At 44.7% G+C, this 12,455-nt stretch overlaps 1 protein-coding gene across 1 annotated transcript in view; it reads left to right on the plus strand.

Moving 5' to 3' along the window:
• The window catches only part of LOC104383481 (cell surface hyaluronidase CEMIP2-like), a 57,260-nt gene extending 47,613 nt beyond the window's left edge, over positions 1-9,647 (plus strand). Inside the window, exons 20-25 of the mRNA XM_086620185.1 lie at positions 43-225; positions 2,167-2,380; positions 3,139-3,240; positions 5,775-5,935; positions 7,214-7,323; positions 9,397-9,647. Coding sequence (XP_086476311.1) covers positions 43-225; positions 2,167-2,380; positions 3,139-3,240; positions 5,775-5,935; positions 7,214-7,323; positions 9,397-9,647 — 1,021 coding nt within the window. The remainder of the gene's footprint in view (positions 1-42; positions 226-2,166; positions 2,381-3,138; positions 3,241-5,774; positions 5,936-7,213; positions 7,324-9,396) is intronic.
• Positions 9,648-12,455: the final 2,808 nt, after the last annotated feature.

Raw genomic sequence — 12,455 nt, forward strand, 5'->3', positions numbered from 1 at the left:
GCATTTTCCCTCCTTCCCCCACCCTCTCCTTTTGTCCAACAGGGGAGACTGGCTTCGTGTTGCCCTCTGCTATCCCAGGGAAGCTGTTTTCCAGGTGGTTTCAGATATCTACCAGCGACGGACAGGGACGGTGCATAGCGTAAAGCACTACCTCGCCGCTCCTTCCCAGGCCAGCGCTCTCAACAGGACTGGTGAGCGGCTCTTCTACTTCGACAGAGCATCGGGGTGAGCCCTGCATTGCCCCTGAACGGGCAGCAAACCCTCGGGGTCTTTCTCTCACCAGCCCCAGCACCTCCTTTCCCTTTCTCGTAGTCAAAATTCAGGCCCATCCATCTTGCATGGTCTTTCCACTGATTTCAGGTCAAAACAGATTTACAAGTTGGAGTAGCAGGGGTAGGTCTATGTCTTTATCACCGGGCAACAATTTTCATTGCTGTTAAGGAAAGGGCTGATTTCCTGGCTGGATTTAGCTCCTTTGAGGCATCCCTGCTGCTCACATTGCTGCAGGTGTGGGTGCGGTGTAAGTATTCATCAAAATCCATCACACCCCACAGGGCCATGAAAAGGAGCCCTCTCGTGACTGCTGCAGCTCTAACACTGACATAGTTTGGGAAGTTTCAACTTCTTTACATTCCCATGAAGAGAGATTTCCAAAATCTGCCCGTTCTAAAAATTAGATTTTGTGAAAAAAGGAGAGCACCATAGTATATCTCTTATTTCGAAGGCATGAAGAGAGTCCTAGAGACTTGCACTGTCTTTGTAAGACTCTAGGACACCTTTGGTTAAAAAAACATATTACGAAACTGTGTTTCTCAGTCAGCTAAAATAGTTATGGAGGAAAAAAGTGTTTTGTGGTCTAACCATGAGTCCCATGATACTTCACCTGACTAAGTAGCTACTTCAGGAATCAATCCACAAATGCCAGATTTGAAAATAAGATGGGATATATTTATTCATTCAACCATAACACATGAGCAATCCAATCCCGGAATGCCTTCCCTGCTAACCAGGCTCCTTGCTGATGGCCAGGTCTCTCACATCATAGGAATTGTGAAATAACAATTTGCTGATTGATCCTCCTTTTCTTTTCTTTTTTTTGAAAAAAAAAAAAAGTTGCCCAAATTCTGTAAACAGATTGTTTACTACTGAATAGCAGAAAAATGGTTACATGTGTGGGTCTAGGGGGAAGAGCCATTAGCTGCCAGCAGCCATCTGGACCTGGGACATGCAGATTGATGGGTCTAACCTGACTTAATTCTGGCAGTATCAGCCTTTTGGGTCTCTGTTTAATTCAGCAGTGATTTTTTTAGCCTTTCAGAGTACAACGTTTATGAGATTGGCTTTTTTCTTTTCCTGTTGTTGTTTTTTAGACTTTATTTCATAATGAGTGGGATGTTTCCCTTCTTTTTTTAACCTCACATGCTGGATCCTTGGAAAGGAACCAAGCTTACTCATTCTTTCTTCCAGACAAATAGAAACAAATATTTAGTTTTAAAAGAAATAGAGTGAAAAATCCCTTTAAAACGCATGTATCTTTTGATCCTGGAGCTGAACTGAGCTGTTTATATAATTTCCTCAGCCTGAATTGCAGAATGGACACGACTGAAAATATACTTAGAACAGCCAGGAAGAAAATTAAAAAATTAACTCCAAAAGCCAGAAGACCTGGCTGCCTTCGAGCTTTTGTCATGCATGCCTAGGGCTAAGCTGTGCCTTTGGGCCAGCACCCTGTGGATGCAGAGAGCTAAAGGGGAGACGCTGATGTTTCCAGGCAAGCCTGTCTCCTTCTGCACAGCAGCCTGAGCACTGCTGCTGCTCTTTCTCTGGTGGGATGCCACCATGCCTGCAGACAGCGAGGAGTGCTTGGGATGGAGGGGGTATCTGCCCCACACAACGCTTGCCTGGTGAAGGCAGCTGGCTTGGGCGTATGGACTGCAGGCACTGCAGGTTCCATCATGCCAGGATGAGAGGGGAGCTCGACCCGTATCCTTGCAGGACCCATTTTGCAACGACTGTGCCGTATTACACTGATCTAAGACAGAGTCAGTTTGTGATGTTGGGAAATGGGAGGGATGATGCAATTTAGCAAGTGCAGACCCTGCCTCTGCTCAGCTTTTCCTCTGAGCGCCCCATGGCGCTGAGCCCTCTCTTTGCTCTTATCTGTAGGTACCTGTTTGTTCACCTGCAAGCCCATGAAGCTCGGAAAGGGCACAGTTACTGCTCCCAGCAAGGCTGTGAACGTCTTAAAATCACGGCGCATATGTACTCGGGGGACTCCTGGAGCTGTGAGCCGAACCCCTTCCCACGGGGACCAGCAGTTGCCCAGCGCCCCGTGTCCCAGCGCCCAGCTGGGCCGTGCTGGGCGTGTGGAGCCCCGCAGGTACCCACCACGTGGAACAGTCTGGGGTTGTGCAGTGTGTGTACATCCACGGCAGGTCAGTTTGTTTTCACAGTGTACAAGGAAAAGCAGTAGGGAATTCCCACTCGTGAATCTCCCCAGCATCATGTAAGGCATGTAGAGGGAAAGGTTTTGCTCTGAATTTCTGTGGCTTTTTGTACTACACTTCAAAGAAGCCTCAGAAAAAATTGCCCAACTGAAAACATGTGAATGCACACTCATGGCATCTTTTTTCCCCATTTCTTTCTTTTAAACAAGAAAAAAAAGAATTCTTGAGAGGACTCAGATTGGATTAGCTTTGAATTTCAAAGTATGACATTGCTGCTGAATTTCAAACTGGGAAGTAATTCTGGTTAATAGGAATAACTGGAAAATTAGAGCCAAGTTCTCTTCTCATTTATCGTAAATTCACCCCACTCCAAATCCTGTAGAATTGTTTCAGGCTCATACAAATCTACCCTTGAGTTTATAGCTAGGCAAAATACATTAAATTCATATGTGACATTTAAACTTACTTAGTGGCAGAGTGACCATCAGAGATCCCTTCCAACCAGCATTGCCATGATCCTCTGACAAATGGTGTCTTAATAATGAACACTTATGAACACTTAGGAACAGTTTAAAAAAAGAATTCTTAGTTTTGCGATCTTATATATGAGCATTGGTACCTGGTGTCATTTTGTTGCTGAAAACCAGTTAGCGAGCCAGTTTTTAAGCTTCTGTCTCTGGTGTAATTGCAGCTTGCTATCACCAGCACACCCTCAGTCAAGTATATAAGGATCCAGATCCAGTCTCTCCGCAGGGCGGATGTACAAAACCACTTGACATCCGCGTTTGTTAAGGTATGTTGTGTTTTACAGCATTTGAAATGGTGATTAAACAGGGGAAACTTTATCTCCAAGTTACTGCAAAATCTTGCTGAGCCTTGGCGGAAGGAAATGGGAAGTTCCTCTGGAAGAGGCAAGTGCATTGTTCTCCCTTATAATTAACTCCATTAATGTCACTGGGAGTTCGTATTCTATTCAGATGAGGATTTGAGCCCTTAGGGGGAAAAAAAAAAAGGTCTTTTATCACCTCAGAAGAAGAATTAACACCACCACTCTAATGTAGAGGAAGGGAGGGGGGAAAGCACACCAGAAGTCATTGTTTACAAAGGATATGGGGAAAAAAACAAGTTTGTTTTTCTGATTTTCTCTGCTGGCATTGCACTAAAAGATAAAAATAACTGTATTTCACTACTGAAGGGGGTTAGAGCTGTCAGGTTGCCCCTGCACATGCCTTATATGTCTGTCTAGAGTGTGAAGGGTGACTGAAAACATGTTTGCACGTGCCGGTGTGCTACTGAATTATAATTGATGCTAACAAATGCCAAGCAAAGCTGGTACAGCATCCTTACGGAGTCAGAGCAGCCAAGATTCTTGCCACATGCACTGGCTGCATCATCAAACATTTATGCAAAACCATTGGCAAGCAGGTGTTATCGGAGGCAGCATCCTCACCTGCGGTGAAGTGCAGACCTGGGTGTGCGCAGCACAGAGAGGCATAGTCAGCGAGGTTTGGGTACCCTCAAAGCTTCTTTGCCTTTTCTAAAGCTTGAACACAAAGTGTTGTTTTTCAAAGTTTTATCTCCAGCACATGTACTGAAGTAAAGGCTGGGCTAGGCAGATGATAAAGATAAATGTCAAAAGGAGGATTCTTATCCTAATTCGTAGAAGTTGCAGGAAATTTGGAAATAAAGAATTGAAGCAGAGGAACTCCCACTACCAAAGCACGTTCTTGTTTGCTGAATGAAATGCAAAAGTCAGAAATGTTTTAAATTCATAACCCAAGCTGCTCCCAGGACCGAGTGAAGTGGTGCGGCTGTGCCCCGCGCCAGCTCCCGCGGGGCCACACGAGCCCTTTTGCCGGCTGCTCGGCAGGTCTGCAGCACGCGGACACGGGCAAGACATGCTGCAGGGCTCGCTCGTCTGCCCGTGGCTCACCTTTAGGTTGGTTTGCAGTAGTGGTTGCTCTCTGCAATGTGTGCATCCAGACTTTGACACGCTTCTTCCCAGGCTGAGGAGCATGAGACAGCCAGCACCAGGCAAAAGATTTCATCTGTCTTTGCTCCTCCTCACTCTCTCTGCCCACCCATGGCCTGGACCTTCATGTTTCCCTTACCCTTGACCCTCTATTGCATTCAGCATCCTCTGACATCTTGCAGAAGCTACTTTTTAACACTTGGCTCCTCCATTCAGTCTGGCTCTGCACTCCCTGGAGGCATTCATATGTCTCAGATTGATGGGACGTATCTGAGGTCGCTGGTGCCTGTGCGCTTCGGACCACTATGTGGATTACAGTGAGGGTGTTGTGTATCCTGGGCTCAGCTTTCTGATAGCCTGACCTTGGAATGCTGTTGCTCTCCTTGGTGGAGGTTGTGTCCTCCCAGGCTGGGTTGCCCCCGGGATGCTGGGAAGATGCACCAGTGCTGGACACCTCAGAGAGCCTGCACCTTTCAAAAAGCAAATATTGTGGCATATAGAATCATAGAATGGTTTGGGTTGGAAGGGACCTTCAAGATCATCTAGTTCCAACTCCCCTGCCATGGGCAGGGACACCTTCCACTAGAACAGGTTGCTTAAAGCCTCATCCAACCTGGCCTTGAACACTTCCAGGGACGGGGCATCCACAGCTTCTCTGGGCAACCTGTTCCATTGTTTCACCACCTTCATTGTAAAACATTTCTTCCTTACATCTAATCGAAATCTGCCCTCTTTCAGTTTAAAGTCATTGCCCCTTGTCCTATCACTACATGCTCCTGAGAGGTGTGACCTGGGGAAGGAGCCCTTGCTGTGGGAAAGGTGGGGAGTAGGAGCCACTTGTGCTACAACTTCTGTGAGACAGTGAGGCAGCCCTACCAAAAGAGAATGTTTTGGTTTTGATATTTACATTTCCAGGGAAAACAAAAAAAGTCCACGTGTCACTTCTATTCCCCCGTCTGCTGTCTCAGCACCTCTCCCTTGCTCTGTGGTCAAATCCGCTTTGTCAAGTGACAGTAGTTTTCCCTACATAGAAAGAAACTGTGTTAAGACTGAACTAAACACTTTACTCCCAGGATTCTTGGCTTTCCAAACATATCTTCCTAATACATAAAAGATGCTGATGACCTCATTTCTTGTGTTTTTGTACCCCATTGAGAACTAAAGGTTTTGCTTCCTCCTGCCACTGACCATCTATCAGTGATGTCACTTCATCTGTACTAATTATACATTTAAAATTGTAGGGTGTACGCCCTTGATATTTTCCTTTGCTTGTAACTCCCTTATGGAAAAGCAGGATCATAGTCTGAAGCTCCCCAGCCTGCCTCCATAAAACCTACCTCTGTTTTTTATTGCAGATAAATGACACGGTTTTCCTGTTCAATAGCCGTGGGATATTCTTCGTGGTGCTGGATGCGTGTTCAGGAGCAGTTGTGAGTAGGCGGCACTTTGACACAGTTACTGGTGAAAACGCTGCCAGTGCAATAGCTGATTACGTTCAAACATTTATAAAGGAGAGGTAAGCAAACTGCTGAGAGCCCAGTTCATGTAGCAACCCGTGGCTGATAGACAAAGAAAGGAAAAGGACCTACTTCCATAACCAAACCTGTGCTCTGAGGAGATCTGGCACAGATTAAATATGTACAAATCCCAAATATCACCCAGATAATAAGAGAAGCAATGTCTCTCTCCCAGGATTGGAGCAGATAGAGACAATTTTTTTCTGGAAAATTGGAAATTCTTTCCAAATTAACCATTCATTTTCCAGCATGGAGTAGATAAAGTCCTTGCAATGACATTTGCAATCCTGCTCACCTATTCCAGTGCCCAGCAACTTCCTGGCAGCTGATGATTCAGTTTTCCATTTCTGAAATGAGTTGGTTTCTGTTTGTTCTTACCGATTGTTTTTGCCTCTTGTGACGGGTGAAACGCGTAGGTGTGCCAGATTTTCCAATAGGACTTTTCTTGGGTCAGCCAATGAACAGCCCTGCCAGCCCGCGGGCTCTGGTACCTTGCGTGTGTCCTGGCAATGGTCTGGATCATCTCTGTTTGTGTCTGTCCCACATTCCTTGTGGTTTTATGTGTCGCCACATAAACATGGAACAACAGAGATTTATAGATAAATTCTTGGCTGCTGGCAGAAGCAGGTCAAATAACCAGAAAACAGACTTTCAGTCCAAGATGTTTCTGAGCAGTTCATGACCAAAGATTTGAACACTCCAGAGTTATTACATCTGTATTTATGCACATGAGTGTGTACATGTATCAAACGTGCATGAAGTGACATATATCCATACAATGCCTGTACATTCCGTTTGATTTTCTGGTAGGATGTGTGTTTTGCAAGTCTAGGCGTTCAGCTAAATGCAAGCAGTTGTGCCTGTAATTCATTGCAGGTACAATTCACTGGTGGCTGAAAGCACATCTGTGAGGACCAAAGCTGGACTGAAGCTTGATTGAAAATCAGACCCAGGGTATAGATGGTTTCAGGGTCTCAGGACTGCACAACAACTGAATTTCTTCTGTGGCTGTGTCTGTTTCCCACAAGGGATGAGCTCACAAACAGTCATTCGTGCTCATTTTGATACCGTGTGAAGCACAGGTTTAATTTAGGAACAGTTAAACAGAGGCTTAAACTTAGGAAAGCTTACGTGTGATTGAAATCAAAGGGATTTAAGCATGTTCTTAAAGTTAAGCAAGCTCTTAAGTACTTTTCTGAATCGGAGCTTAAAGGTCTTGCAGATTCTTAGAGAAGTAGTATTTGCAATCATGCAGTAATTACTGTCCTTCTTTTCAGATCGCTTGTTCTCGTGTGCTCTAGAGATATTGCAGACATGGTGGGGAGTGCTGAAATGCCGGTTTTTACCAGGTTAGGTTCAGCAAAGCCTATAGTCTTCCACAAGGAAGGTAAATGTATTTATTCTACCATGTTTCTTTTGCTTAATAGTTACTGGTGTGTTACCCTATCAAAAATGTACATGTATTTATAAAGTGCTTATTGATACATTTCCTACTACAATATGCCAGTGTAACCTAGTAAAAACCTCTTAGCTTAGGGATGGTGAGAAGTAGGAGAGTCATTTTGGGGTTTTGACCCTACTTCACCAGACAGAAGATGCATGCTGCAAATTTTGCATCCTAAAGGGAGCTTGTTTTTCTAACAACAACAACAACAAGAAGAATTTGATAAGGATTTCTTCTCTAAAATTCAGCTGCCTTGCAAGGAAAAAACAATCATAAATTGAAAGGTTGATGAAAAAGAAAATAGCCTGAAGTGAAATAGGAGCTCTTTATTTTTTTTGAGGGAAGAAAGGTGAAATCACCAGTTTTGGAAAGTTCTTATTACAGTTTTACCTTGGATTGCTGCAAGAAATCCATTGCTATTATTGATCCAAGAAAACCATGCTGGGTTTCCTACTGGAAAACTGGGGGCTATTGAGTCCAGGTTTGGATGAATAATTTAAGCGATAAGGAAATCAAGAAAACCAGCCAGCCAGCTTGATTCAGATTTCATTTGCAGTTTCTCAAGCGGAGATCCGTTGGAGAATTGGCTGTATTTCCAGCTTCTTTTTTTTCTTGGGGGTTTGGGGATTTTTTTATTCCCTATTGCTTTACAGAATTTATATCAATTTCTGGTTCGAGTTTCAAAGCTCATTGCTATAACCATTCCAGGGGAGGACAGCATAGTCTATACAGCAGAGACAGTGATTTCACATCGGTGCCTGTCTGATTGCCAAGACGCTGTTTTTTCTTTCATCTTTTTAAAAGCACAAGTTTGAGGTTTTCCTCCTTGTTTTGTGTCCTGAAACTTCATTGCTTCATTCTTTCATCAAAGACCCGAATACTTTCGAAAGGAATTTTTTGATTAAAAAGCAATCTTTTTTGTTTGTTTTGTCAAACTTTGTTCCTTGAACCACCTGTGTCGCTCACTTGGGCGCAGCACTTCTGGATCATTTTGGGAGCTTAGTACAGCCTCCAGCCCCCTCTGCTCCTGGGGCACAAAAAGCAGCAAACAGGGCCACCACCATCCCAGGGACATGCTGGTTGGTGGCCATCTCCTTGCCCTACCACTTCGGTGGGATGCTGGTGTCTGGCAGTGGGACTAAACCGCTGCTGGCCGATCACGTGCTGCCCCTGTTTTGCTTTTCCTAAGGGCAAGGGTGTTCACCCATGTGTCTGCCCTGATTTCCAGCCCGGGTAATTATGTTGTGCTTCATGAGCTCTCTCCCGCTGATTCAGGTATGCACACTATTTGACTTCGCAGCTCCAAAAGTGATGGTGCGCAGGACTGGTCTGCACTGGGGGGGCTGCATTTCAGGGCAGGCTGGAGCATTTCTCCTGAGTGCATATTGCTTATGCCAGGAATAACGCCAGAAAAACCCCAATCCCCTTGACCCCAGCGAGATCAGGATTTAGGGTCTTGTTGCCTGGTTTTGCAAAACCTTATTTAAATTAGAAGTGTTTACAGGAATAGTCTCGATCCAACCAGCTGCAAATAGCCTTGGGAGTCTTTGCAGTGAAAAGAATAATATAAACACAAGACGTTATTATTAAAATGGAAGAATACATAATGCCTTTGTACTTTGTGACAGCAGAGGACCAGAGCAGAGTCGACATGGGGAATAGTTTAGGCATAACAGGAAGAAACTGATGTAAACTAATAAAAGAAGGATTCAAAGTGCCTAACCATTTTCATGTAGTCAAATATGAAAAAGTACCAATGTTTAAAAATAAAGAGTAAAACAATATTCCTGCTAGGTGATATCTGGGAACATGTCTTAACTTATGGAAGTACCTGCAGATCTGGGATGCAGTGAGGTTACAGCTTCAGCAAAGCTCCCCCTCCCTCTTTCATCACCCTTTTTCTCTCCTAAATGTTGTTATTTTAATCCAAGGAAAAAAAGAAGGGCTAAGAGGTTTCCGTGATGTGTGGAGGGAGTCCGTGCTGTGCTGCTGCTAGGTGAACCGACCCATCCCGAGGGTCACTCTCTTTGTGTCTCTGTTTTTCAGGGAGTTTTGCCATGCTTGGCTATAAAGGACAAGCCAAACCCTCCTGGATTAAAGTCCTTAATCATGCTGGTTATCAGAAAGCTGCTTCTCTACAGCATTATGTTCCCTTGAAGCTGAAAGAATATCAATGTCCAGCTAATGCTGACGAGTCACTAAAGTTCACTTTTTCTCAGAACCACTGGGAGCACATCTCTGCAGAGCCCACGGTGCCCTGGGATTAGCATCGCTGGGGCAACTCCAGCCAGACAAAGTCCGCTGCTGTCACCAAAACCTCCTCTTATTTTCACAGGATTGTACCAAACCGATGATGTTCACTCGTATATTTTATAACTAATAAATATATTCTTATCTCACCCACTGTGGTAGAGCTTTATTTTTCAAGCAGTGCCTCACAGAGCAGGATAGAAAAAGCCCGTGGGCTGCCTTTCCCAAGGAGAAGCATTTCAAAATATCCATGATTTGCTATCAAAAGGTAAGTTTCAAAGGCAAAAAACTGCTCTTTGGTATCATAGGGACTGGAAATTAAGTTTGGCATGGAAACTTTAGCAACATCCAGGGACACAAACTTCAGCAGAGGTAGGGAATTCTCCCTTCAGTCCTCTTTTCATGTCTGCTTCTAAGAAAATTAAGTGTCCATCTGCCATGGCATCATAGGTGAACTCAGTAACATCTGCTTGCATCAATGGGTAAGCATGCAATGATCTTATGTATCTTCTCATCAAATTTTATATATAGGATGCAACAAGGAGTCATAAATGTGTTTCTGTCTGTAGCTAACAGCTGGTGAAATTATGTTTGTCCAACTGATGTGAACGTTGAATTAAAGACCTACAGGAATAAAACCCAGGATGAAGTATGTGCTGTGTAGGGTAAAGTCTTGCGTTCCTTTCAGACAATGTTCGTGTTGATTTTCTGCTCCCATTGAGGACTGAAATACTGCCAGTATTAGTGGCTGATTCTCTTTGATTTTTTTTTTTTGTTTATACTGCTGCTTTTTGAAGTAAAGATAAAAATAGAGCTTTGTATGCAAACTGAGAAACGACTGATGACCTCACTGATTGATTACAGTTTAAGTACAGCTACCCTGAAATGAAGATGGACTTATTTGGTTTGAACATTATGTTACTTGGTGACAGCAGTGAAAATGCAGGTGATTTCAGGCTATCCATATCTCTGTCACACGGGTTATTCAAGCAGGTAGGTGAAAGCTTTGTTCCTAATGTCCCATTGTTTCTTTGAAATGCTCAGAAATGGCCAAAAAAGTTGCTACAGGGAAAGGTTAGTGTTTTCTTGGCCAGACTTTTGCTCCCTGGTGAGTTAGTCGCTCTGGCATCCGCGCGCTGGCCAGCTGATATTGTGCCTCTGGACGGGGACTGAACTCAGCTGGGATGCTTGACTCCATTAGACACATACCACCCAGTGGTCCTTGGATGAGGGATGAGAAGACACCTGAAAGGTTTCAAGGCAGAGGAGGGGACCGTGGCTCCATTCCCACACCAGGTAGGAGAGGTGGGAGTTGGGTTTGGCCAGGGGAGAGCTTCTGGCTTGCTGGAAAGTGTGAAGAAGTCACTGAAGCTGCTGAGTAAAGGTAAGATAAAGAGTGGTGCACAGGATATCGTGGGCCTGAGCTGGCCCCTGCGGGGAGCAACAGAGGCTTATGTTCTTGGTGAAGACGAGGAGTGGTACAAGAGCTGGAGTGGCTGGGACTGACCCTCCAAGGAGCTCGCTGAAGTCCTTTTGAACTCCTATGAGTACCTCATGGTTACGATTTCTGAGGCTGTGCAGGGGAAGAAAAGCAAGATGTTTTTGGCTTGTGAGCATAAGCCCAACGTTGGAACAACTACTTACAGAGCAAGATTTTAGCTTCTTGGAGATTTATTTGATAATCTGTGACAGGTCCAGACCCTGGATCCCAATAAAAATTTGCAGAGCTCTAACCCCAGGCTGAGACTGAACAATTGGCAAAGGAAGAGCCCGGTGAAGGAAAGAGAGGAATGTGCCTAAACCTCTGAAAAATCTCTGTTCCTCCTCCCGCTCCAGAAGGAGAGCAAATGGCAAATGTCCTGGAGAGGAAAGCGTGGAGCCGTGGCGAGCCAGATGCAAACAGTAAAGTACCACAAAAGCAAAAAGAAAAATATTTACATCCTGATGCAGTTATTTGGGTAGTTAAAAGCAGCAATTTGGAGAGGATTCGGGATGCTGTGATCCTCTTCAGCCACTGCACACGCTTTCCTTACCTTGGGAGGGAAAAAGGCTTAAAAACCAGGGACGCTCTGCAGAGGGTATGGTTCCTCCATGGACCCTTGGGATGTTGAAGACGACGTCTTAAAAGGCTGCTGCTGACTTGGCATGCACCAGAAGTCTGTGTGTGTGATGCTGCAGGGGTAAGTGTCACGTGGGCATTGCGTTTGTGGAAAGCTGTCCTGTTCCTGTCGGGGATTTCCTGAGCAGGAGGATCTCCACCGGCATGCTGGAGTCCACATGGGCTGCTTACCAAATGTATGTGGTAAACCTAATGCATTCAGGACATACAGCCATCTTGGCTATCCTCAGAGCATTTCTACACTGGGAACACAGCAGCTCTGGCACTCCCTGAAAGTGTTTGCTTGGCTCCACGCTGAGTGACCGTCAGCAGGCACGGCAAGTTCAGGGCACCCTGAGCCTCTGAAAATGGGGTTCTGCTTCCCATCACTTTGCTGCTTTGAAAACTTCATGTGGTGGGTGAGGGTTTAATTCAGTGTAATGCTGGGCACTTCAAAAGCCTGTGAAACTGGGAGTCAGTCAGCCTCGGATGGGTGGAGTGATAGGAATTGCAAATGATTTTGTTTTAGCTGAGCCAAAAATTGCTTCCTTTCCTTTTCAAGGTCTGCAAGCCTCTGCAAAAAAAAGTTAATTCTGGAAAAAAGCATAGCTTTAAAATATCTCCTTTTTTCCCTTCTACTTCTCGAAATAGTTTGCCAATATTACAACAAATTTGCAAACACCTTAGTTTCCTTTAATTTATTCATTGTAAAAATTTCCTCTTAACT

The sequence above is a fragment of the Tauraco erythrolophus genome, chromosome 14 (assembly GCF_009769465.1).
Source record: "Tauraco erythrolophus isolate bTauEry1 chromosome 14, bTauEry1.pri, whole genome shotgun sequence".
In the NCBI taxonomy this organism is placed as follows: domain Eukaryota; kingdom Metazoa; phylum Chordata; class Aves; order Musophagiformes; family Musophagidae; genus Tauraco; species Tauraco erythrolophus.